At 43.5% G+C, this 27443-nt stretch overlaps 1 protein-coding gene across 3 annotated transcripts in view; it reads left to right on the plus strand.

Annotated features, from left to right (window-relative positions):
* Positions 1-27443, plus strand: part of TRMT1L (tRNA methyltransferase 1L) — a 70062-nt gene that overhangs the window by 2136 nt on the left and 40483 nt on the right. Inside the window, exons 2-5 of one of the 3 annotated variants that reach the window (XM_075002244.1) lie at positions 7363-7515; positions 9657-9767; positions 23061-23174; positions 27110-27174. In XM_075002244.1, coding sequence (XP_074858345.1) covers positions 7363-7515; positions 9657-9767; positions 23061-23174; positions 27110-27174 — 443 coding nt within the window. Of the gene's footprint in view, positions 1-7362; positions 7516-9656; positions 9768-21239; positions 21377-21575; positions 21782-23060; positions 23175-27109; positions 27175-27443 lie in introns of those variants that run through there. The other 2 variants (XM_075002245.1, XM_075002246.1) reach the window with 2 other exon arrangements.

Raw genomic sequence — 27443 nt, forward strand, 5'->3', positions numbered from 1 at the left:
TAGGGCAAGGCCCTGTGAGTTTATACCACAGTCGCCTGGGGTTCTGGGGTGTTACCCTAGAAACTTGCTTTAAAGATAAGTGAATCTGACATTATCAAGTCTCTTTCATGGTATTGCCAAACACAAATCTTCATAAATCATGAGTCAAGTAACCTGGAAATCATGAGATTGCCTTCAAAATCATGAGGTTATATAAAAATAATAAATGTGGTGGGGCTTTTTTGAGTCTTTTGCTTTTTGAACCTGGAGAATACACTGGGGTCCCATTTTGAAGATTTCTCCAGAACCATGAATACTACAATTTTATTTTTTCTTTTTGAATGAAGGCTTAAATCATCACTTGACTCCAGAAACTGGAGCTTTGAGGAAAACAAGGACAAAATCATGAAAGTTGGCAACACTGCTTTCACTTCTGGGAAGCAGTTATTTAAAGCAGAAGGCTGTTAAACACAACACCATGGTGATTGAATTGCAGTTCTCAGAGGAGAATTTTTTAAACTGAGCACCAATAAATTCCACATTTTCAAGAAGATAAATAAATTGAGACTTCTAAGGTTATATATATTGCCAGTGGAAGCAGAAAAGGAAAATAAAAAGGCCCAGGAGCTCTTATTGGAAGAAAGGGTCAAATCTTGCTGTCATTTAATCAGAAAACTTCTGTAGCCATCAGCACCTTTATTCACAGACATTCACATTAAAATAACCATGTGATAACATAGTTACTCTACACTTTATACCTCAGTATGTGAGCCATATTATCCACAGTTATACATCTTGTACACGTTTTCAGGGACTACATTTTTGGTATAGTCTAATCAGTGCTGAACACACAGAACACAGTGCATAAATCATGAAAATAATTGACAGCCTTATTTTGTGGGAGCAATTTCCATTCTTCATTCTGGAAGTGGCCTGAGCACAGCTGAAACTAGGAATTTGAGGCATAAATACACTTGATACGCATATGACACTTCCTCTTTCCTTTTCTCAAACTCAGAACAAAAAGTGACAAAACAAAATGGTTTTCAGCTAAAATGTAATATTTCGTAGTAGCTGTTACTCTACAACCCGGCGTGGGGCAGAGCCTTCCATCCTTCAGGGGCTAAGTGATCTTCTCTCTCCTGAATATAGGAATAACCATATTGAGTCAGACCAAAGGTCCAGCTATCCAGTATCTTTCATCTGGCAGTGGCCAATGTCAGGTGCCCCAGAGGAATGAACAGAACACATAATGATAAAATGATCCATTCTCTGTTACCCATTCCCAGTTTCTGGCAATCAGGGTAGGGACAGCATCCGTGCCCATCCTGGCAAATAGCCCTCGATGGACCTACACTCCATCAACATACCTAGTTATTTTTTTAAACCCTGTTTATAATCTTTGCCTTCACAACATTCGCTGGCATGTAATTCCACAGGTAGACCATGCATTGTGTGAAGAAATACTTCATTTTGTTTGTTTTAAACCTACTACTTTAATTTCATTTGGTGACCTTGAGTTCTTGTGTAATGAGGAGTAAATAACAGCTTCTTTATTTTTTCCACACCAGTCATGATTTTATAGATCTCTGTAAATACCCTTGTGGAAGAAAACACGGTCTTCACGTTGTGTTTATCTCAGATTTGCCAAAGGCACCTTTATTAAAGAAAATAAGCAGCTGCTGGGAAAGTCTTCACTAACTGACACAGCCTGTGAGGGCTGCGCCCCACCCCCCTGCTTAAGAAAGTTACAAAGTTTTTATAGTTGGCATACTACTCAGATTTCTCAGTCCCAAATAAGGAGACAACTACCAAATTAGGAAAGCAAGGTTGTTCACGGTGAGGAAGAGCATATTTCCTGCAATAACTGGATCGTTCTAGTTTCTCAGAACAAAGAACAGTAAGCACCTTCCCTATCTTTATGCAACCCCTTCTCAGGCCTTCAAGCATGTAAGCAGACTTAGCCAACGTTTAAGGCCTAACTTATTCAGATTCCACAACCCCCCCTTAATTCTCCTCATACAGAAGTTGTTCTATAGCCTAATCATTTTTGTTGGACTGAATCTCGTTCTCTTTCTTCATCTTTCTTGACCTCAGTGCTGCTTCATGTGCTGTTTGGCCCTTTGTGATTTTTGCTCTCATCTGTGAGTCTTCCTTTGGGTTCTACTTTCCCTATGGATTTCCTGTATGACTTCAAACCAGTGTCTTTGGAACAGAATTTCAAAAGTTTTGTAGGCACCCAAAGGTGCTGCTAGGTATCTAGTGAAGTTTACAAAGCTCCTAACCTTCTCAGCACTTTTGAAATTCCCACTAGATGCCTAAATACCTTTGAGAAGTCCTCTGGCACCTTACAGACTAACAGATATTTTTGGAGCATAAGCTTTCATGGGCAAAGACCTGTTGCCTGTGCTTAGCTTATAGTATTAGCATTAGGGTAGATATAAGGAAGCCATGATAGTTTGGCTAATTGAGCCCTAGAAGAATCTATGCTTACCTTCTTTCCTGTCAGCAGAAACGCAAGGGGCCTGCCCAGTAAGTAGGGCATGGGGCGGGGGAAGCTTGGGCAAATTATCTTTTTATAAGTATGTTTAAGGTCAGGTCAGCAATGGTGCGTCATTTCAGTCTGGGCCATCTAAAAACACCTCTCAAATAGCAAAATACACCCAAACCTTTTCTCACTTATGGGAAAGAATAAAAGGTTATCCGATATATTCAGGTAAAAGGGCTAAGATGGAAATTTCCCTTTTAAACTCTGGTTTGAGAAAAACAGGATGAATAGAATAGGTCATCATACGTGTAGGGGTCTCCGTAGGTATTGAAGGTTCGATTATGTCAGCCCCTAATTTAGTCAGCACAAGGGAAAAAGAGTATAAAACAATCCTTTGGGAGAACAGAAGGGCGCGTAATGAACGCCCAATGCAACGTGTGTGAAGCTGTGCCAGACGGATCCGCACCAACGGGTGCCTATCACCCCAACTCTCTCTCTCTCTCTGTCTCCTTGTTATATTCTACTCTTAGCTAACTTCTTCCTTTTCTGAACCACTGCAATAACTCCCTTTTGACAGGTGGAAGCGAGCTGGTCTCTGCTTCTAAAGAGTTCAAAAGAAGTCAGTGAGCATTGCATCCTGTTTGCTAGACATAGGATAAAACCATAAGATTAATCAGTAAAACAATAGGTATTCTTAGTAATATTGTTAAGTAAGATCTTTGATTGTAATCTCAGTACTAACCGCGATATATCTTTTTTGTAGTGTCTTGGCTAAGTGCTGCATATGTACTATTGTACTATTAAATACAGCATAGCTATTGTTAAGATCATTGTCTGTGTTGTGACTGGGAATCCCGAAAACTCAACTCCGGCTTTGGCCTGAGGCTTTGCCTCAGATCTCACCGTTAACTCAGGGGAGGTGCAAACCTATAACCTTCAACTTTAAGTCAGATTGGCGAGCCTTCCCAAATTTATATACCTACATATCTTGCTACCTTTCACCCGGGTCAACAGACCCCATTACATGCATCTGACAAAGCGTGTATTTGCCCGTGAAAGCTTAAGCTCCAAAAATATCTGTTAGTCTGTAAGGTGCCACAGGACTTCTCCTAGTTTTGGCAGACATAGACTAACACAGCTACCCCTCTGATACTAAATACCTTTTGGAAATCTGGTCCTTCTGCTGTATCTGTACAATGGGGATAACAGCACTGCTCTACCTCACCACAGGGTTTGAGGAGAAATAGGTTAGACATGAGTTGCTCAGATACTTTTGTTAATGAAGCCACATAATTAACACGGGTAGTGTGGGAACTTCTCTCTATTGCTGCTATCCTTTCTGTTGGTTTTGTCCCCTTCTTTTCACTTATCCTTCTCATCACCTCTGAATGTAATCTTGGCTAAAAGGTGTTATCTGTATTTCTTCTTAGTCCTCTGTGTTCTCTCTTCAACACCATTCTCCTCCCCACTCACAGAGAGAAGCTTCGTAAAACAAAGCAAGCAGTCCTTTAGCACCTTAAAGACTAACTATACAATTTATTAGGTAATGAGCTTTCGTAGGAAAGACCCACTTCTTCAGATTCAGGAGGCGAACTGAGAGGAAAACACCTGTGTTTATAGCTTCATCTTATGACTTCCAGAGCCTTAATTTAATCACCACATCTTCCTATCTTAATCTTATCTTCAATCACCCTGCCTCTGCTTATGACTAAAATACTGATTCCCTGCCTCAGGGTCATAAACCGGGAGCAGCTCCTCTTTGCAGAACTCACACGTAACACATTCAGGCTGGGCAGCAGTTAAGAGCTCTGCCTGGGGCTAGGATGTACAGACCTTTTATACAAAACTTGAGGGTGGGACAAATTACCCATCCTCTCACCCTCCCTAAATGGCACCTCTGAGAATATTGTTTCAGAATATTTCTGACAACCTCTTGCTGTTTGACAGGGCATGAAGCTCTGGAGAACAGGTTTGAGTGTGCCCTGCAGAGGTGAAAGTAGGGTGTTGTGCCATGGTGCACCTCTCTGTTAAGAAGGAGCCTTCACTGGGGTACTCTGCAGAGGTGGAAGCCAGCCTACTCTCCCAGCTGGGCTCCTGGGTCACTCCTACAGGTTGGCACTGGTGCCATGCTATGTAGAAGACTTCCAGGCAGGTGAAAGGGGTCAGCTGAAGGTGGGCTATATGTGGATGAACCATGTTTCCAGCCTGGCTCCTGGTGGGGCATTGGCATCCCAGCCTATCCTGCTGCCTTCTGTCTCTACACACCAGTTGTTTCATCCCTGCATCATGCATTTCTGTGGCCTCTGAGGAGACAGGAAAGGGAGCAGCAAGCGAGAGGATCTTCTTGTGCCTCTGTTGCCCATTTGCCTGCAGATGCTGTACCCTCACAAAGCTGGCCACAGCTCTCTCAGCAGGAGCAGGGTAGGGCAGGGACCCAACCACCAGGTAACGTAGCCCTGTTGGCCATAACCAGGACTGCCCCAGTCCAGCCCCAAACCCTCTGATCTCAGGTGCCCCAGCCCTGAACCTCTTCCCACCCCCCCCACCTTCTCACACTTCCCTCTTGTGATGAACTGAGGGGGTTTATTCACCTTGTTACATTACATGTGAAGTGGCAGAAATGTAGCACTCTAAAGACTAACAAAATTATTTATTCGATGATTAGTCTTTAAAGTGTTATATTTCTGCTGCTTTGTTTTGTTGGAGTACAGACTAATATGACTACCTCTCTGTTACTATTCAACATTACATGTGAGTTCTACTGTCCTATAGTAACCCTGCGTATGTGCCTCAGTTTCCCTGGGTACTGCAAAAGTACCTAAGCTTTTTGGATATTTTTGGATGTGACTTTGACTGAGGAGGCTGCATCAGCCTCCCGTGTGTGCATCAAAAATGGCCATTACCATTTGTAAAGTGAGACCAGGAGGTGCAAGACAGAGGCAGGAGGGATGGGAGCAGGAACTGGGAGTGGGTCAGTCTCGGCTGGCTTGGGAGGGAGGGCCGGGGCCACTGGCTCTAAACCAACTCCTCCCAAAGATGGATTGTACTGATTATTTCTGGTTACTTTGCTGGCAAGTCTGTTTTTCTGTTTCTGATTTGATTAATGAACCTTCTGCTCTACCTGCAGTTTGAGAGTCATCTGACTGTGGGTGGGAAGTGCAGAGCGCAGTGATTCTCCTAACACAGGGATCTGTAACCTGTGACTCCAGAGACACAAGTGGCTATTTAAGGTCGTCTTTGTAGCTCCTGATGCTATAACTGTAAAGAAAAAAACAAACAAACATTATTTTCAATAAACAGTGAACATCTAAAAGCCCAAAAATGAACAACTCATAGCTAAATAGCAAATGATATGTGATCTCAAGATGCCGGATTACTCTCCGTAGCATCCTGCAGAGAGAGAGAGAAGGTTCAGGAGTGAAAGTCAGGAAGACAGTGGTACAAATACATGTAAAGTGTGAAGAAATAGAATATGTTAAAAGTTTGCGAATGTCCTGCAGTAAGCATGTATCACATTACAAATCATTGTGTGTGCACTGTTCTTAAAAGAGGAGTTACAGAAAGTATGGCTTGACATTATTTATTAAAGACCATCTTGTATTCACATGCGTTATGGCTCTTGAATTATAGTTGTTTACTGAATTGGGAAAAATGGCTCTTCTTGCTCTTTTTGGTTGCTAGCCCCGGCCTAATTCCTCAGAGACATCCCTGTACACACTCACCCACCAGCTCCCTGCCTTAAGCTGCATCCACAGCTTCCTGCCCTGACTCCTGCACCCCACCACATATATCCAAACTCCTGCCTTGAGCCCCACCCAACCCTGATTCCTGCACTACTCCACACCCCAGCCCCTGCCCTGAGCCCCTCACATACCAACCTTGGCTTCTGCCCTGAGCCCCACCACCCTCCTACCTGACTCTTGAACACCACACATTCTTAACCCCCTGCTCTGAGCCCTTACATTTCACCCTGCTATCATATCACAACCCCCTGCCCTGACATACCATTCTCCCACCCCTGGGAGAGTTGTGATACAACAGTACCTGTGAGAAACTTAAGTTACTTTCACCTCTGGGGCTGCCATTCAGAATAGCCCAGTCCTTTGTGGAAAGGTAACCACTGAGTGTACTTGAGGTCTTTAGGCACTTGTCAAAAGGCATTGAAACTAACTGGAAGAGCTTGAGCTTGCAATGCCAGTTTATCTAGCATCTATTATATGCACTTACCTTTCCAGCTTCTGGTGGTAGTTGGATGGAATGCATGTGCCAAGAAATCAAACTAAAGTGTTGAACAGTAGGAGCGTAGACATAGCAGCACAGGTTAGCAACTAGAGTACAGATCAAAGTCTCCAGTGTGCTTGTACTCTGGCTGCTAGACTGTGTTGTAGGCCATCCTGCTGTATCTGTGCTTCTGCTGTTACTCATACTAGCTAGGCTAATGCTAGCACAATTAATCCTGCATATGTTATGATCACTCCGTTACTCATAGTGTAGACATACTCTGAGTCCTTGATCCAAATTAGTGATTTGGATGATCCAAGTTTAGTTTAATAACCTGTATCAGTTTTGTAAAATTCTAATTGCCCAGGACACACACTTTAATTTTGCCAAATATGTGAAAAATAAATATTTCATTAGCATCAGACTGTCCATGTTCAGCATGGCTCAGAAGATACTTTTTCTGCTGGAGTTAATAAGTTTTTTCTTAATTGTTTTTCTAAGAATGAGATATGAATGATTCTCTGCAATAGTGACTAAACAACTCTTCTCTCCAAAGTTATTGGAATCCTTTTTGTGTGCTATGTAGCAGGAGAGGGTGGGAAACTGAAACCTCAATTAATGTCTTTCAAGTGTTATGTAAACAAGCTGATCAGTTTCTGTTTTTGTTTTTTAAGATGGCTCCCATGGGTCTGGAAAGATTGATAACAACAACCTAGACCTGCATGTCTCTGAAGCAGAAGTGAAAACCAAAGAGGGAGGAACAGACCAAGAGTCTATAAGGGAGTCTGATAGTGCTATTTTGGATGCCTCATGTGATTCTCCAAGAGGTTTGCTAACAGATTGCAGAAATCTTTGTTGTGGGGGGGACAAGGATGTGAAGTGTTATTCTTAGTCCAGGTTGTGCTCCCAGTTCTGTTTCAGCCACAAATATATACTGATCCACACAAAAGGCTGTACTCCTCCTGATGCCTTAGACTTCAGACGGCTTTTCCATTGAGTTCACAATTGCACTGGTGTCATTTCTAGAAATTTCTTCTAAGGGCTTATTGACACAGGAGCATAAAGCAAGTCAGGTTGTTGAAAGGGCTGGGTTCTGCATCCATATTGTAACTGAAAGTGCCCCTTTTTTATTCTCTTGGTTTAAATACAATGCCTTTTTCTAGTCACTATCATGTATCTCAGGAAAGAACTGGGAGCTAGAAATTGCTGGGTTGTAAGGCACAGCTGCTTAATAAGCCCTATGCAGGGGCTCACGGCTGCCATTTTCCTTTTCCTTGGCCTGTAGCACCTTACCTGCTGGAGCTGGAGGACTGCACATGCTCTGAGCATGTCAGGTCTTCCTGGTGGCAGGGGGAGAACATGGCTCCATGCATTGCTGTTCCTCTCCTGTCCACTCCCAGCTGGAGCCACGTCACCACAAGTGCTGGGAAGCTCTGTGCCTGGGCTGCACTTGTCTGGAGGCTCTGCCCCTTGCAGCTTCCATTGGTCAGGAATCATGGCCAAAAGGAGCTCGTGGCGGGAGGGGGTGTTGCCTGCAGGTGAGCTTGAGGCAGCGCAGTCATCTGTTCTTCCAACCCATCATAGCAAATGGGAGCTGCCCCAGTTAATCACCACAACTGCCAGCACTAATCCTGCTCCCTAACTCAGACCCCACGTGGCAATCCCCTTCACAAGCACTGAGCCCCCCTCTGCTCGCTTATGCTCTCCAAGACCCCACACCCCAACCCAGAGTTCTAGCCCTGAGCCGTCTTCTACTCCCTAGCTTGCTCCTAGATCTCCCTGCCCAGCTGTGACCCCGTCTCCCTTGCGCCCTACTCCTGCCCAGACCCTAGTGCCCTACCCAACCTCCTGCCCTGAGCCTGCTCCTGCACTCCAAACCAGTTGGCCTCAGTCTTGAACTGCCTCCTGCATCAGCCACATCTGCACCCCCACACCAGAGCCCTCAACTCCCCAACTATCAGCTTCTTCCCACATTCCAAACCCCTGGGCCCCATCCCCACAGATTGTCAGTGTGTAGAATTGTATGCACCAACATGGAGGTAATGTGTGGGACATCATCTTCATAACAAAATTGTACATAACAAAATTGATTCCACACATGAACATTAAAAAAATAGAGGGAACACTAGTTGTAATCCCAGCTCCAACACTTAATGTGCTCCCTGGCCTTGGGTAAGTAATTTAATATCTTATTCAGTTTCCTTACATCATGGAGTACTGTGAAGTTTTCTGCTTTTAAAAGGTTTTAAAAGTAGAAAACCAGTACAAACCTAAGTGTTATGAATCTGGATTTTCTGTGTCCAAACCTAGCAATACAGTGTGTAACAGTAACAGCCAAACTGGTTATCTCTTAGTAGGGAATAGTACTGAATTTAGTAAAAGCAGAAGAAGTTGTGAGTATGTGAAAGTTTAGAGGGAATTCATCTCAACTCTGTCCCCTTGCCTCCCCTCCCCCACCACCCAAAAAGGCACCGAAATGGGTGACGGGCTTGAGGTGTACAATGTGCCATGGTTATGTTAAATAATTGTACTTTATAGTAATACTGCATGGTATATCTGTGATATGCGAGGTTTGCCAAATATCTCACAGGACAATTTTGCATTTGCATCCTAAATTTTACAATATGTGAATATGGTGCTTGTAGTCTGTGGAATGGCATCAGCAAAGAATCCACAAATAGGATGTAAATTTTCTTTGAAATTCTTCAGTGTAGCTTTTTGTATATCTTTAAAAATAAATAAATCTGGAACATGTAGGAACTCAGATAAGTTATTTCATTGTGTCTATAGCAGTTTCATCAAATTTGTTTGAAAAATGGAGAATGCAAAATATTATTCCAGTTGAAACAAGACTCTTGTCAGCTATTTCAGGTGTGTTGCACACTGAGAGTAAAAACCGATATGAACTGAAACATAAATGGGATGCGAAAGCAGAAGTGTTTAACTTGAAAATCTCTTCAACTTTTAGAGAAACACATATCAATTCAAAGACAGCTTGCTGATCTAGAGAAATTAGCTGATCTGAGTGAAGGTGAGTTTACTTCAGCTGGATCCCAGAATACGGATCAGCATGTTGCAGGTATTTATATTCTTCTTATATTTAATTTATTTTAAACTAGATAAACAAAACAGCAGTCATGTAGTACTTTAACGCAGACCAGACCCAGTTATATGGTACAGAGGTCCAAAAAAATTGCAGTAAAAACGAATACATGAACTAGAGGAGGGAGGCGAGGGGTGGGAAAAGTTAAGTGTCTTGCCTGAGATCAGAGAGGTAGCTGTGTTAGTCTGTATCTTTTGAGAACAACAAGAAGTCCTGTAGCACCTTATAGACTAACAGATATTTTGGAGCATAAGCTTTTATGGGCAAAGACCCGCTTCATCAGATGAATGAGTAGGATGGATTTCAGAGGGGTATTTAAAGAGTGGGGTCCCAGTAAAAGGGAGGGCCAGAGCTGACAAGGTCTATTCAGTTAAAGTGGAAATGGCCCATTATCAGAAGTATGTATCAAAAGAGGAAAAAACAAGTCAGATCCGAGGGGAGGGGAGAGAGAACGTGGCCCATTGTCAGAGTCTAATGTGGAGGTGTTAATACCGAGGGCAGAGAAGGTGCCACAGGGCATCTTGTTGTTGCCTGAGATCATTACAGACATCAAAAAAAGGGAAGCTGTCCCTGTTCATAACAAGTGTTAATGTGTTGAATTTGAATATGAAGCCCAGTTCACAAATCTCTCTATGTAATCTGTTTTTAAAGTCTCTTTGTTGTAGGATGCATATTCTAAGGTCTTTAACGGAATGGCCCACTCCATTGAAATGCACCCTGACTGGCTTATGCATATTGAGATTCCGTATGTCTGCCCTGTGTCTATTCATTCTTTGGTGAAGTGTTTGCATGGTTTGTCCAATGTACATTGTAGAGGGGCATTGCTGGCACACAATGACGTATATAATATTGGTCAAGGTACATGAGACGGAGCCTCTGATCTTGTAATTTATGTGGCTAGGTCCAGTGATGGTATCCCCAATGTAAATGTGTGGAGAATGTTGGCAGTGGGGTTTGTTGCAAGGAAATGTTCCAGGATTAATAATAATGTGGTGTAGCCTGTGATTGCAAGTGAGAATCTTTCTTAGGTTAGGAGGTTGTCTGTAGGAGAGTACAGGCCTGTCACCTAGGGCCTTCCAGAGTGTAGCATCATGACCTAGAATAGGTTGTAGGTTTTTAATGGTGCATTACAGGGATTTGAGCTGGGAGCTGTAGGTAATGACAGGTGGTGTTCTGTTATCGGCCCTCTTGGACCTATCTTGACGTAGCTGGTTTCTGGGTGTTCATCTGGCCCTGTCTATCTGTTTTTGTTACTTTTCCCGGTGGGTAATTAAGTTTTATGAGTGCTTGGTAGAGGTCTTGAAGTTTTCGGTTTTTGTCACTAGGATCAGAGCAGTTGCGATTGTGTCTAAGGCCTTGACTAGAAATGATGGATCATGTGGTGTATGCTGGGTGGAAGCTGGAGGCCTGCAAATAAGTGTGGCCGTCAGTGGGTTTCTGGTAGAGAGTGGTGTCAATATGGCAATCAGTGATTTGTACTGTGGTGCCCATGAAATGAATCTCTCATGTGGAATACTCAAGGCTGAAATTGATGGTAGGGTGCAGGTTGTCAATCTCTGGAATTCTTCCAGAGTCTTTTTACTGTGGGTCCAAATGATAAAGATGTCATCAATGTACTGTAAGTAAAGGAGCGGTAATAGGGGACGAGAGCTGAGGAATGTTGTTCTAAGTCAGCCATAAAAATGTTAGCATACTGTGGGGCCATGCAGGTGCCCATAGTGATGCCGCTAATCTGGGGTATTAGTTTTCCCCAAATTGGAAATTATTGTGGGAGAGAACAAAGTTACATAGGTCAGACTCAAGTTCAAAGAAAAATGACAGTATGGGTGCGTTTTGAGTCTTGAAGTTGCAAAGTTTTTTTTAAATATTGCCTACTCTTTTTACCCACAATTTATTTAACATCTGTTCTCATGCAGAGTACCATGCTCTTAATAGACAGTGGCTCCATTTTTGTTTTTCTCTGTGTAGTAATATCACTACTGTCATGAATATGCACAGCTAAGACAATTATATAAACTTCTAGCTGTAGGCCAATAGGGTATGCTCAAACATTGTTTTCTGGTGTCAGGCCAAAGGGGTAATCAGTATTTTCCTTGGTAAAAGGAGGAGGAGAGAAGTCAAGAATTAGATAAAGCCAAGTATGTAAAAAGGAGCCCTTATAATGGGCCAGATAATTGCCATCCCAGTTCAAACCACGTGTTAATGTGTCGAACTGAATATAAAGGAGAGTTTAAGAGCCTTTTGGAAAGAGAGGCTGTTGAAGTTCCTTGTCAGTAAAACAGACTTTCAGGTCATTAACAGAATGACCCACTCCAAGGAAGTGTTGACTGGCAGGTTTGTGAATCAGGAGTGTTTTTATGTCTGTTTTATGTCCAAACTCTCTTAGAGAATTAATGAAGTCTGTCCAATATACAAAGCATGTGGGCATTGTTGGCACATGATGTCATATATGATGGTAGTTGAGGAAGATGAGAATGTACCTGTGATTCTGTGAATAACCCAGTTAGGTCCAGTGATGGTATCTCCAGAATAGATATGTGGACAAAGTTGGCAACGGGCCTTGTTTCAAGGAAAAGTTCCAGGATTGGTATTCTTGTGGTATAGTTTGTGGTTGTTGGTGAGACTCCTCATAAGATTGGGAGGTTGTCTGTAGGAGAGAACAGGCCTGTCACCTAGGACCTTCTAGAGTATGGCATCCTGATTAAGGATAGGTTGTAGGTCTTTAATAAATCGTTGCAGTGGTTTGAGTTGGGGGCTGTAGATGATGACCAGTGGTGTTCTGTTGTTGGCTTTTTGGGGCCTATCTTGGAGTAGCTGGTCTCTGGGTATTCGTCTGGCCCTGTCAATTTGTTTTTTTTATTTCTCCTGGTGGGTAATTCAGGTTTATGAATATTTGGTAGAGATCTTATAGTTTTTGGTCTCTGTCAGTAGGATCAGAGCAAATTCAATTGCACCTAAGGGCTTGACTGTAAACAATGGATCTAGTTGTGTGTGCAGGATGGAAGCTAGAAGCACGTAGGTAAATATAGTGGGCAGTGGGTTTCTGATAGAGTGTTGTGCTGATCAGGCCATCATTGATTCGTTCTGTAGTGTCCAGGAAATGTATCTCTCGCGTGGAGTAGTCAAGGCATAAGTTGATGGTGGGGTGCAGATTGTTAAAGTCTCTATGGAATTCTTCTAGAGTCTGTATACCATGGGTCCAAATTATAAAGATGGCATCAATGTATTGTAAGTAGAGAAGGAGTAGTAGGGGACGAGAGCTGAGGAACCATTGTTCCAGATGAGCCGTAAATACATTAGTATATTGTGGGGCCATGCGGGTGCCCATAGCTGTTCCACTAATCTGGAGGTATAAATTGTCCCCAAAACAGAAATAATTGTGGGTGAGAACAGAGTACAGAGATCGGACACCAAATTGGCTGTGGTGACATCAGGAATGGTATTCCTGATCACTTGTAATCCATCTTCTTGTGGAATATTAGTGTACACAGCCTCTACATCCATGGTGGCAAAGATGGTGTTGTCAGGAACTTTTCCGATGTTTTGTAATTTCCTCAGGAACTTAGTGGTATCTCAGAGATGGCTGGGAGTGTTGGCGGCATAGGGTTTGAGGAGGGAGTCCACATAACTGGATAGTCCGGTGGTAAGGGTGCCAATACCCGAAACGATAGGGCATCTGGGGTTTCCAGGCTGGTGGATTTTGGGAAGTAAATAGAATAATCCAGGATGGGGCTCAGATGGTGTTTCTGAGTGTATAAGGTCCCAAGTAGCAGCAGGGAGTTCCTTAAGTAGTTGTTGTAATTTCTTTTGAAATTCCAAAGTGGGGTCAGAGGAGAGAAGTCTGTAAAATTTGGTGTTGGAAAGTTGTCTGGCTGGCTCCTGTTCACAGTCTGACTTATTCATGATGACAACAGCACCCCCTTTGTCAGCTGGTTTGATTTATAATGTGTGGGTTATTTTGAGGCTCTGGACAGCATAGTGTTCAGCATAGTTGAGATTCTCTCATTTGGTATTGTTTGCATATAATGTCAGCCTGGGCATGGTTGCAGAGGCATTGTACTTAGAAATCCAGACTTCCACTACGTCTGTCGGGGAGTCCACACAGAGTTCTTTTGGTGTTTGGTAGTGGGGGGGATCGAGAGAGGCAGACTGCTGTTCATAATTCGTGACTGCCCCCTGCCGCCTTCTGCTCCTCTGATTTGCTGATCTTGATGATGATTTTTCTGATTTGTCACCTTGATTTACTATTTTTGGTTCTCTGTGCCTTAAATATTGAGTCTGTCCTGGTATGGCTATGATCTGAAGAAGTGGGTCTGTCCCGCGAAAGCTCAACACCTAATCAATTATTTTGTTAGTCTTTAAAGTGCTACCAGACTGCTTTTTTTGTTTGGATGGTATATAGGCTAGCACGGCTATCTCTCTATTAGTAGTTAACATATGTGGAAGAAATGTGTTTGGTTAGAAACTGTCAGAGACTCTTCATTAGAATATACAAGCAGCTGCAGGGGAGAGCACCAGCTGACACTGTTTCCCCTAGCCAGTTATAGGTGTCTCCCTGAATACAAATTTGTGCAGATATATATACCTTTTAAAACAAAAGAAAACAATAGTTACATGACTTAGTAACAGGTAAGTTTCAAAGCTGCTTATCCTTATTAATGGGAGTTGGTCCAGCCTGGGTCTGGTTTATCTCAAAACTGTTTGAGGTTATCAGTATGCTAGAAGCACCTACGTCTCATTTCTCAGCTCCTCATATCTTCAGTGTAACAACCATCATTCCTTTCAGGCCAGGCTACAGCTTGACCAAACTTTTGCTAGGCCTCTGGTCTTTTGCTTCCACACATACCACTCTTACGAGTTAAGAAAACTGTAAGTTGCCTTTATTGTCCATTTAAAAAAAAAATGCATTTCAAACTAACAACTCTTATGTGGTTATGCTCCAGAAATGGCACTGTTGGGTTCTGTGTTTGTCACAGTCATTTTAATAATGAACATGCTCACTATATAAACACATGCTTTTTTCCTTCTTCTCTGTCTCTTGCAAATTCAAACCTAGCTTTCAGATTCAATCTGGATTTATTCCAGTCTCTCACACATCATCAGAAATAAAGGTTTTGCAGATTTACAGCTGTTATCACACTGTTCTCCATGGTTGTGCATAGGTTAGCACTTAATGGAATTTAGTAAATAATTCTGAGTAGGCTCAGGGAGAAATCACATAATTCACTTCCTCAAGCTGTGTTGTCCCAGGAGGAGTATAGAGGAATAAAGATCAGTAGAAGTCCAGTTTGTCATTTAAGTCAGCATATATCTGACACACCTGGGGCATGAAACTGTTAAGTAAAAGCCTAGTCTTGCAAACATTTATGCATTTCCTTAACTTTAACTACAAAGAGTAGTCACAACGTTATTAAAGTATTAATAGTATTAAAGCATGGATGTAACTATTTTCAGGACTGGGGCCTAGGATCATATTATGTACTTCTGAGGGTAAAACTTATATCTCTATCTATCTATCTATCATTACAAGTAGAACTCAGAGGGATGCCTATTAAGACTGTAATGGAGAAAGTATTTTTTTAATCATTTGCTTTTGCTTTTAATTTTGTTAAATATGTGGTATTGTCTTAATTGAGTCCTGGTAAAAGGCATTGGCCTGACAGCTTTGGAGACTGACGTAGTCTTTTTTTCACAGAACAAGAAAAGCCGAGGTAGCAGTAGGTTGAGCTAGCCCTACGTTTTCCTGCTCATGTGCCTTTTGCACCAAACAGTGTGCTTTTTAGAAGATTTTGCTTGAAGTAGTTATTTTGAAATGAGGGAAATCTCACTGGAGTGGGGAGAGTCCATAGGAGTGGTGCCCCAGTGACTTCTTGATGAAGTTTACAAGTAAATTTCCTCCCGCGGGCACGCGCACAAACACTTTCCAGCGTAGTAAACTGAAAAGTAACAGAGAGATAGCTGTGTTAGTCTGTACTCCAGCAAAAGAAAGCAGCAGAAATGTAGCACTTTCAAGACTAACAAAATAATTTATTCAGAGATGAGCTTCTTCTTCGAGTGGTCCCCGTGGGTGCTCCACAGGAGATGTCGGGCTCGCCCCGGCGCCGCAGCTCGGAAATTCTTCAGCAGTCTCCGTCGGGTCGTGCATACGCTGATGCGCGTCGGCTCTTCGCGTGCTTATGGTCACATGCGCGATCCGGTCCCCGCCAGTTCCTTCTCAACCGCCAACGGCTGCAGACGGAATCCTCTCTGGCTCCAACGCCCAAGACAGATAAATCTTATTTTTTCTCGTGTTAATAGTTTAATAGTTCATAGTTAGGAGTTCTATAGTAATTATAGTTTAGTTACCTTGTTAACTGTTCGTTTAAAAGTTAAAGACTCTCTCAAAGACTGCAGCGGCCGCCTCTGGGCGGGCCCATTACTTTTGTCGTCAAGCCTTTAAAGGCCAACGGTTATTAACATCACCTAATAGTCTGTTAAGTGTGCTATTAGCACCTAAGGACTCAGAGTTGAACTTTAACAATGTCATCCCCCGGCTTTAAGAAGTGTGAATCTTGCCGGGAGGCCATGCCTGCTTCGGATGGCCATAGCAGATGCATACGGTGCCTCGGGGAGACACACGTTCCCCAGAAGTGCTCCCATTGTTCCAAGTTGACTAATAGAGCTAGAAAAGATAGGGAAATGAGGTTGAAGATGCTGCTATTTGACAAAGCACTTCAACCTGCCTCATCAGAGACAACGCATGCGGAGGGCTCTTCAGGATCACACAAGAGGAAGGCTGCCTCTTTGACCTCCTCTGTGCAGAAGAAAAGAAGAGCCTCGCCTACTTGATCCCTGCCCCTTACCTCTCGGAGCAGAACGAGTGTAACAAAGGGCCCGCGCACGCTGGCTTCCTCCACTGGTAAAGCCGCGGCGCATGTAACCGCTCAAGGCCCTACAGCTACTGGGGAGACGGCACCGAGAGCCGTGCAGGCATTAGACAGTCCGGCACCAGCTACTGCGGCACCGATCGAGGCACCCCCAGAGGCACCGGAGACGACGGCACCGGTGACGACGGCACCAGGAGCAGTGGAAATCATCATGACACCTGCTACGGTACCAAGCTTACCGATAAGACCACCCAAGAGGGTGAAGGCTAAAACAAAGACCAGGCACCGCAACCCCTCTCCTGAGGTAATTGCGCTGCCTCTGTCACCATGATCACCACCGGAGATTCGACGGGCAGCAACACCTTCAGCCTGCCACAGACGTCCTTCTCCCTTTCTTCAGAGTCCATCTCAAGGGGCTGCACGCTTCTCTCCATCATCTAGCAGAGACCCCTGTGAGTATTCCCACAGAGGCTCTCCCCATACGTCAGTATCATCTCAACAGTCTCGACATTCCATGCACCACCCTTACCTCTTTGAGTCATGGTCCAGGTCCCCATCACCGGGCCCCTGTCCCTGTTGCTACGACCGCCATCATTATGCAGGGCATCAGCATAGGAGGTCGACGTCTCACCGTGGATCTCCGTCTACTCCCCCTCAACGCCACAGTGTTCAGCTTCCACCTGGGGGAACACCACAAGTTCCCCAATCAGAGGCTGGGTCTAAAGACATTGAACCCCACCTCGAAATTTCACAAAGGCAATCACACCAATACAGCCAGGATCCAGAGAAATTGGAGGAGAGATACCATAGTGATGCCTCCTCATCCTCGCCAGATGAGGCTGTGGTCCTTGGAGACATTTCTCCCCCAGATGACCTCAAACAGTTCCAGGAGCTGTTCAAAAGAGTAGCTCAATCCCAGGATATCCAAGTGGCGGAGGTGCAGGAGAAACACCACAGACTCCTTAAAAATCTCAGGCCTCCATCCTCTTCTAAAATAGCTTTTCCTCTGGACGATGCAATCATGGAGGCAGCCACTAATATATGGCAAACTCTGGCATCCGCTCCTCCTACCAACAAAAGAGCGGACAAAAAGTACTTCATCCCTGCGAAAGGTATGGAATTTCTATTTAGTCATCCACAGCCAAACTTGCTAGTGGTTGAATCATCCCAACACAGGTCCAAATCGTCCCAGTACAAATCTGGGGGATTGGACAAGGACATAAAGAAGCTGGATCTCCTGGGTAGAAAAGCCTACTCCTCCTCTACTCTGTTGCTCCGCATGGCCAACTATGCCGCTCATTTGTCAAACCACAATTTCGACAACTATTCCAAGCTTACTGCCCTCATGGACTTCCTTCCGGAGGATAAAAGGCTGATTCTTAAGGCAATTGTACAAGAGGGCTATGCGGCTTCTCGAGCGGGTGTCCAGATTGCATTGGATGTGGCAGACACGGCGGCCCGCGCCGTGGCCACTGCGGTGGTAATGCGGAGGGAGTCATGGCTTCACACATCCGGCATTCCAAAGGACTTACAAGTCAAAATTGCAGACCTCCCCTTTGACAAAATAAAATTGTTTGCTGAATCAACCAACTCAGTCCTACACTTGAGCAAAGATTCCAGAGCGACAATCCGGACTTTGGGGATATATACCCCACCGTTCAGAAGGAAGAAGTTTTATCCTCAGCAACACCGTTATGGTTACCAACAGCAACATACCCAATTTCAATGGGGGTATGATCAGGGACGTCATCAACAAACACATTATAAGGGCCCTAGGCGCTGACCTCAGCAGGGCAACGCCTCCACAGGGCAAAGTGCAAGACAGCAGGTTTGACAGGTCTGTCGAGGGCCGCGAAGCCAAGACCATATCTCAGTGCCAATCTCAGTACATGTTTCATCACTGACTCAAGCCATTTTACCCACAATGGAAAAGCATCACTTCGGACAAGTGGGTATTGGAGATTGTAAACACGGGATACACGATCCCCTTCCAGTCGTTACCTCCACCAAATCCTCCCACCGCACCCCTTCTCAGAGACACCTCTCACCTACCGGAATTAAGGCAGGAGGTGGACCACCTCCTATTCATAGGGGCGGTGGAGAGAGTACCGGAGCAATTTCAAGGCAAAGGTTTCTACTCCAGGTACTTCCTGACGGAAAAGAAGACAGGAGGGTGGAGACCCATTTTGGATCTACGCGCACTGAACCAGTATCTACGCAAACAGCGCTTCAAGATGACTACGATGGCTTCGATAATCACAGCACTAGATGACGGCGATTGGTTTGCAGCCCTCGACTTACAGGATGCATATTTTCATATCGCAATTCATCCAGCCCACAGGCACTTCCTCCGGTTCATTGTGGGCACAGATCATTTTCAGTATAGAATCCTTCCTTTCGGCCTCTCTTCAGCGCCCAGAGTCTTCACCAAGACCTTAGTGGTGGTGTCAGCATACCTACACAGACAGGGCGTTTTCATTTTCCCGTACCTAGACGATTGCCTGCTAAAGGGAACTTCACGGGCAGAGGTATTACGGATGATACACATCACCACAAACACATTCACCTCATTGGGCCTCATCATCAACTTCTCAAAGTCAAAGACCGACCCCACGCAAAATATAGAGTTTATAGGGGCTCGGATAGACTCAGTCACGTCAAGAGTGTATTTACCCGAGGCTCGTTTTCGTGCCATCGAGTCTCTCGTACAACTACTAATGTACAGCCCCACTGTTCCAGTTCTTACATGCCTACAACTGTTGGGGCATATGGCAACCACCACGTTTGTGGTGCAAAACGCCAGGCTGCACATGCGGGGATTGCAGCATTGGTTGGCAACCGTATACAAACCCTCAATCCACACCGTTCACAAGAGGGTGTCACTTACAACAAAGACACGAAAGTCACTAACGTGGGGAAACCCCAAGAATCTTCTAACAGGGGTGCCCTTCCGCCAACCACAAATTACAGTGTTCATTACAACAGATGCCTCCCATATGGGATGGGGGGCTCACATGGACAACAACACCACTCAAGGGTTATGGTCCCCCGCGGAGAAGACGCTGCACATAAACATACTAGAGCTCAGAGCAGTGTTCAATGCGTGCAGGCATTTTCACAATTATCTGCGCGGAAAAATAGTCGGCATGAATACCGACACCACCACCACCATGTTTTTATATAAACTGACAGGGGGGAGCCAGGTCTCATACGCTTTGTGCGGAGGCGGTCCAACTGTGGAACTGGTGCATTGCCAACAATATAACCATAAAGGCTTCATACCTACCGGGTGTCCACAACGTCAAGGCGGACCAGCTCAGCAGACACTTTGCGCCCACTCACGAGTGGCAGATCCGTTCAGACCTACTTCACCAAGTGTTCCGCAGATGGGGTTTTCCCCAAATCAACTTATTCGCCACCCGAGACAACAAGAAATGTCCCCAGTACTGCTCCAGAGTGGGCATGGGACAGGGGTCTTCGGGGGACGCCTTCATCATCCCATGGAAGGGCCCTCTACTTTATGCATTACCTCCCACGACACTTATACACAAGGTCTTAGAGAAGGCCAGAAGGGAGAGAGCACGCATGATACTCATAGTCCCAACCTGGGACTGACAACAGTGGTTCCCATTGCTCCTGCGCATGGCTCAGCATCGGCCATTTCCCCTACCTACTAAACGCCTTAGAAACTACATGCTCAGAGGGAGTACAACAAGTCCTTGACTGTAGTCGGAGAACTTCTACCAGAAAGACTTATCAGCACAAATGGTTGCGTTTTTCCGAATGGTGCTCCTCCAGGCAACTAATACCCCAGGACGCCACCATATCTACGATTCTGGACTATTTGCTACAACTCAAACAAAAGGGACTTTCGCTATCCTCTATAAAGGTGCATCTGGCGGCTATATCAGCATTTCGGCATAAAGAGGATGGATCAACCACATTTGCCCATCCTGTTGTCTCGCGTTTCCTAATGGGGTTGGTGTATCTGTACCCCCCTCGGAAACCAATACCGCCGTCATGGAGTTTAGACCTACTTCTACACACCCTCTCGGGACCGCCCTTTGAACCATTGGCTACGGTCCCCCTTCGACTACTCACCATTAAAACGACTTTCCTCCTGGCAATCACGTCAGCTCGCAGAGTGAGCGAGCTCGCGGCCATAATGTCCACACCACCCTGCACGATCTTCTCAAAAGAAGCGGTGGTCTTACGATTACACCCAGTCTTCGTTCCGAAGGTCTCTTCAGATTTTCATATTAACGAACCAATAGTGCTGCCCTCGTTCTACCCTAAGCCTCACAACTCAAATAAAGAGGCACGGTTGCACTTACTTGACGTAAGAAGGGCACTGGCCTTCTACATCAATAGAACTAAACCTTTCAGGAAAACGGACAGACTCCTGGTGTCCATTGCATCCAGGTCAAAAGGAGAAGCGCTATCTTCACAGAGGATTTCAAATCACATTGTGTCTTGCATAAGACTGTGTTACGAGCTTCGCAAGACTCCTCTGCCACTTCCGCCAAGAGCCCACTCTACTAGGGCGATGGTGGCGTCAACGGCCTTCTTCAAAGGGATCGCGGTGAGAGATATCTGCAGAGCGGCGATGTGGTCTTCCTATGACACCTTCGCCAAGCACTACGCCATGCACAGGATGCTTGATGAGGATACACGCCTGTCAACAGCAGTCCTTTCACGGGCAAGCTGCGCATAAATCAGGTACCCACCTCCTTTTTTTGGGGGGGTGGGTTACTGCTGGGTAGTCACCTACTGTGGAGCACCCACGGGGACCACTCGAAGAAGAAAGAGAAGTTACTCACCTGTGTAGTAACGATGGTTCTTCGAGATGTGTCCCCGTGGGTGCTCCACTACCCACCCGTTCCTCCTCACTTCGGAGCTCTGTTTGTGTGTTTTTCAGGGCCGTCCGGAGCGGTTGATCAGGAACTGGCGGGGACCGGATCGCACACGTGACCGTAAGCACGCGAAGAGCCGACGTGCATCGGTGCATGCGCGACCCGACGGAGACTGCTGAAGAATTTCTGAGCTGCGGCGCCAGGGCAAGCCCGACACCTACTGTGTAGTACCCATGGGGACACATCTCGAAGAACCATCGTTACTACACAGGTGAGTAACTTCTCTTTTTGTGGGACAGACCCACTTGTTCAGATCAATTTAGTTTCCAATACAGACTGACATATATAAGTACAGAGGACCAAAAAGAAAAAAATTGCAATAAAAACTGACAAATCAGATAGGATAGAAGGAAGGGGGTGAGTGGTGGGGGGAAGTTAATTGTCCTGTCTGAGATCATTACAAGCATCAAAGGAAGGGAAGCAGTCCTTATAATGCACGAGATAGTTGATGTCTCTGTTCATTCCACGTGTTAATGTGTCAAATTTGAATGTGTACTCTTAACTCAGATTTCTTTGATGCTCATAATTACCTCAGACAGGACAATTAACATCCCCCCCCCCCCCTTACCCCCTTCCTTCTATCCTATTTGATTTGTCAGTTTCTATTGTATTTTTTTTTCTTTTTGGTCCTCTGTATTTATACGTGTCAGTCTACTGGAAATGGAATTGACCTGAAGAAGTGGTTCTGTCCCACAAAAAGGTCATCACCGAATAAACCATTTTGTTAGTCTTTAAAGTGCTACATTTTTGCTGCTTCATTCTGTAAACTGAAAGTCAAGATAGGATCTTTCTGCCTTGTGCATCAATAATAGCAAGAGCTGTATAGTTAAAATATGTAATTCTCTGATAGATTTTTCTGGCATGAATATCAAACATATGCTCCTGAAGCTTCATTGACTTTTCATGAATCATGAGAAAAAATGGCAAAAACATAAGTTTGTCAGTAACTAGATATGAGTCTGAATAATCAGAGTCACTGTTCTGACATTAACTACACATTGATACATTATTTGATTGAGAAATTCACTGAGAGTGGATTGGGTTGAAGTTGTTATGATTACTTGTTTGTATTGTGGTAATGCTTAGAGAACACTAGTCATAGATCAGGATCCTCGCTGTGCTAATGGCTCTACCAACACACAACCAAGATGGCTCCTACCCCAAGGAGCTAACAGAAGAGAGGCAATAGATAGAGCATCATGAATAAAACAAAAATTGGAAAATATTAAATGTTTTAAAGGAGTATACAATACCTTCATGAGTGGCATTTCAGGATTATAAATATGTCTGTATTTACAGAGCTTAATTTGCTATAACCCAAAAAACAATTCTATGTAGTACTAGATGTGGAGGAAAATAGTGTTTTCTCAAATGTGTAAGTAGTATCTATGGAAGGCTACACAAATACGTTAGAGGCATATACCTCTCTAATCTGCTTATTCACTGTATACATCTACCTCTTTTTGTTTTGTTCTTATATGAATTTTCAGCTGGCAAAAAACCTTGCCCACTGTGTCCTGAAGAGAAATTTAAAGCTTGCTATAGTTATAAGCTCCATCGTCACCTTCAAAATTTGCATTGGAAAGTTTCTGTTGAATTTGAAGGTAAAATCTTTTATACTTCAATAGCTTGTTTATTGCTTGGGTATATTTTGTGGAACAAAATACGGCATAAGATTAAGTGGAAGCATAGAACCCAATTCTTTAGTCTCTGTGCCTTTAAAATTCCCAATAACATCTGTCAGAGTTTCAAGTACATAAAGACTGTGAGATCTTGACCCTAAATCAGAGTCAATGTTAAGACCCTCTTTAAATTTGGTGATTGTAACAAGTCATAGTCTGTGTATTTCCTGACTTTTTTTTTTTCCTTCCCAGTTTCAGAATTGCTACATGTATACAGTGTTCCCTCTAATTTTTTCCATCCATATACTGAATAAATTTTATGTGCACTGGGGAATGTGCAGATATGCACCACCAATAGAAACTCATGCTTCTGGCTGTGGGCACGCTGCTATCAACTGAGTGGCACTGAATCTCTCCTGGATGACTGCCCAAGTGCTTAGCTTACAGAGAACACTGCTTGTACATTAAATGAGTTTTTAATATTTATACTTAGAAATATCAATGGATATTTTACCATGTGAATTTTTTTATACACCTAATCCAACATTTAAGTGTCTTTATAAAATTCAGAGTTTACAGTTCATGGATATTTAATTAATACCACAAAGTTTTGTAATGTGTAAGCAAATGAAAGTCAATTTTGGCCTCTTACATAGATGAATATCTCAAAGTGTAGTAAACCCTCGAGTTACGTGGGGGCTGCATTTATGCAATCCCTGTGTAACTGAATTTTTGTGCAAGTCGAGGGGAGATGGGAACCAGGCCACATCCATGACAAGTGATTGTTTGGGTAACTAAAATCACATCAATGTACAGGTGTTGCCGTACCAGAGAGTGTCAGAGTAGAGTGGTTCAGCCTGTATTTTAGTTGCATCTAATTCACAAGTGTTTCGTTTCTTTAAATTGCAGCCAAGGCTTTAGTGGAGTTCACAGCAATTTTCACATGATTAGTGTAGTAAGATGAGGGCCTAAACCAGGGGTCAGCAACCACCGGCACAGCTGCCAAGAGTGGCACGTGAGCCCATTTTCATTGGCACCTGAGAGGGGAACTATGCCTCATCCCTTCTCCCCTGTACAGTCAGGAGCTTGCTCATAACCATGCCGCCTGTGGATTAACAAAAGTCTAACTAATGATACCAACCACCACCTAAACAGTAAAGCTCTGTATCTTTATTAACGAAGCTGTTGTAAGTAGGACTATTAGTGACTTTAAAAAGTATCACCAATACTTGGACCATACATAAAGGTCAAATTTCAGCATTCCACCTTGGAAAGGTTGCTAACTTCTGCCCTACACTGTAAGTCCATGTATCATAGGCCTGGTGTGAGGCCTGTGCAGCAATGGATGGGGGAGTGCTCCAGAGCAGCCTCTGTCTACAATGGCTGAAGCAATCCCTAGCTGCAGCAGCTTTCCAGCTGCCCTTCCTGCCGGGTCCATCACGGATGGGGCTACTCTGGCCTGTCTGGAGCGCTCCTACCTACTGTGGTCCTGCAGGGCTGGAGGAATCCCCTGCCTGCAGCAGGCAGGGAATAATCCAGCCCATATTAGTGAACTGGTTAAACATCCCTAGTGAAGTTACCCTAAACTTGAAAGAGTGAAGTGAGGTGGAAGGTGAAAGATAGTGTACTTTAAGATGCGAAGGAATTGGGATCCATTATTTTAAAAATAACCCAATTAGTAATTTTTTTTATTAGGCCATTTATAGCTAAATCTTCTTTGTTTATTGCTGCACTACAATTTAGGGCTAATGTTTTCCCTACCAGATAGTGTAGCTAGAGGGAGACATGAAATGCAGGCTATGTGTAGGTGGTGTGGGAAGGTTAGGGAAACAATTTCATCTATATATGGAGAATGTTTTTTAAAATTAAAGATGTTCAGATAAAAAAGCATAGGGTAATAGTTGTAGTTATTGATCAAATAGGTAGGATTAGGATGGAAAGTGATAGTGGAACCATATTTAAGAAATAAAGCTGGCTTTTTGCGTAAGCTGGATATTATTTTTGTTAGGGGGAAATTGCAGTGGAGGTGGATGTTACTGTTTGATGAGAAGACAATTCTGATAGTTTGGGGAAGGCTCACAGGGGAAATGCGACATTTTACTTTGATTTGGAGGAGGTTATTAGAGAGCTAACTGGGAGTAGAAGTGTCTACTTTTTTGGCCCTGTAATTGGGGCTGGAGGCCAATGGGGAATGCTGTTCCTTGGAATTGAGAGAGGACAAAATGTTAAGTAAAATTTATGTGGACCCATGTTCTATGCCACCACTGATGTGATGGCCATGTGACATCGCAGAGCTCCACTCTAATTATCATATTGTATTTGTCATTATGTTTCTGTGTATTTTAACTGGTTTTTTTAGTTTTTTCACCATGGATGATTGTTTCTTAGTACCGCTAGATCCATGGCTACATTTACACCTGTTTTATTGTCTATATATAGGTTTTAATAAGTTTAAGTATTTAATAATTTGGATTACAACTGTTATATTTTAAATTATTTTTTCTTTTACTGGATATGACTGCAGAATGGCCTCAAATTGTAACCAGGGAGGGGCAGGTAGTCATGCCTGTCACAAGGTACTAGGCACAGACAGTAAATGTATTCCAGAGGGATGATAACATAACACCTTGTTAAGAAACATCTTGATACCAACACATTCCCTCATATAACAGGAACATACCCACCCAGATTCCGGACAGGCTCTAGAACGACAGCTTGATGAGTAGAAATGTTTTGATCAAACCACATGTTCAAGATGATGTGTGGTATCTAGTTAACATCAGAGGGTTGATGTTAGGAGTGATGTGTAACTTGTTGGTACCTGTATGTGCATGTGCACCCTAAAGGGATTGTCTTTGTCCAGCCTAGGAGGCAACGGAGAATTCTGCCGTTGACTGAGCTGGTCAACTGTTGAGCATACGTATGCATAGTGGTTCAGTAGAGTCTGCTGACAACTTACTACTGCACTTTATATGACAATAAACCTGGCCAGGTGTTTCAATTCTTATATGATTTTGTGTGCTTTGGGGGCCCTTTTGGAGTCTCAATGCTGGCTATCTGCACCAAGTCAGTGCAACATACGTGGGATGCATACGCACGCAGCTGAACCGTTATTACCAGACAGTGCGAGATACCTTTCGGTACACCACATCAGTGATTTCTGACCATATTTAATAGGCTGTGGGTAAAATTTTTCCAAAGAACTTGAGTAATTCTATGGGACTTGGAAGGCTAAGTGTCTAAAAATCATTTTTGAAAATAGGACTTAGCACAAAAAATTTACGTGCTTTTGAAAAGGTTACGAGTCAGATGTTTCAAGTCCTAATAACTACCCAGTGCAGTTCTGGGATGTGAGTGCCTGCAAGTGACTTTAAAACTAAAAAGTTTAGCAAAAGAAGCTTTTCTGTATTGATAAGTAGATATTATTCACTCTTTTTATTTGTATTATAGAAGCAGTTAGATGATCAGTCCAAGGTCCCATACACTAAGCATTGTAGTAACAAGTGACAAATACAATAAACTCTTTCATATCTGGCAGTCCCAGGATGGGGAGGTTGACAGATGTTCAAATAGTCTGGATAATAGAGCATTATACATAAAAGCATAACAATAAAGAAACATAAGATTAGATATTAAGAAACCAAGATGTATATAGAGTACTTTGTCAACAACTGTACACTGTAAACGTACACTGTATTTGCTAATTGTTTTGTATTTACTTTATATTGTACTTATGGAAAACATAACTTAAATTTTCTTATGGTTAAAATGCCAGGTTTTTGAGAGTGCTGGATGATAGAATGCCGGATATGAAAGCATTTGCTGAAATATAGTACTTACCCACTGAAGAGCATATGATATATGATAGCTGTGTAGTTGCCATATTGTGAGATGACAAGAACTAGTTTGTTTTCCAGGATACAGAATGTGCATCTGTCATTTACCTTGTCGCCCTGTGAAGCCAAACCTGATTGGAGACCAGGTAATAAGTACTAAATCACATATTTAATCTGTAAAAAATGGGGAAAGGAGGAAGAACTTTTGTTGAGTGTTTTAGTGTAGTCTTAAAAAAGGTGGTTTTCTTTAGTGGGATATGGTCTCCGTTTCAGCTAAGACCTTTAGGTACTGAGGATTAAAACTTTCTGATGTTTAGTTGAATGGCTTATCGCTAATGAATTTGGTGGTCTCAGTCCTGTTCCCCATGAACAGATGTGAATATCTGATAAAATAGTACCATATATTGGACTAATC

Source organism: Carettochelys insculpta, chromosome 9 (assembly GCF_033958435.1).
Source record: "Carettochelys insculpta isolate YL-2023 chromosome 9, ASM3395843v1, whole genome shotgun sequence".
In the NCBI taxonomy this organism is placed as follows: Eukaryota; Metazoa; Chordata; order Testudines; family Carettochelyidae; genus Carettochelys; species Carettochelys insculpta.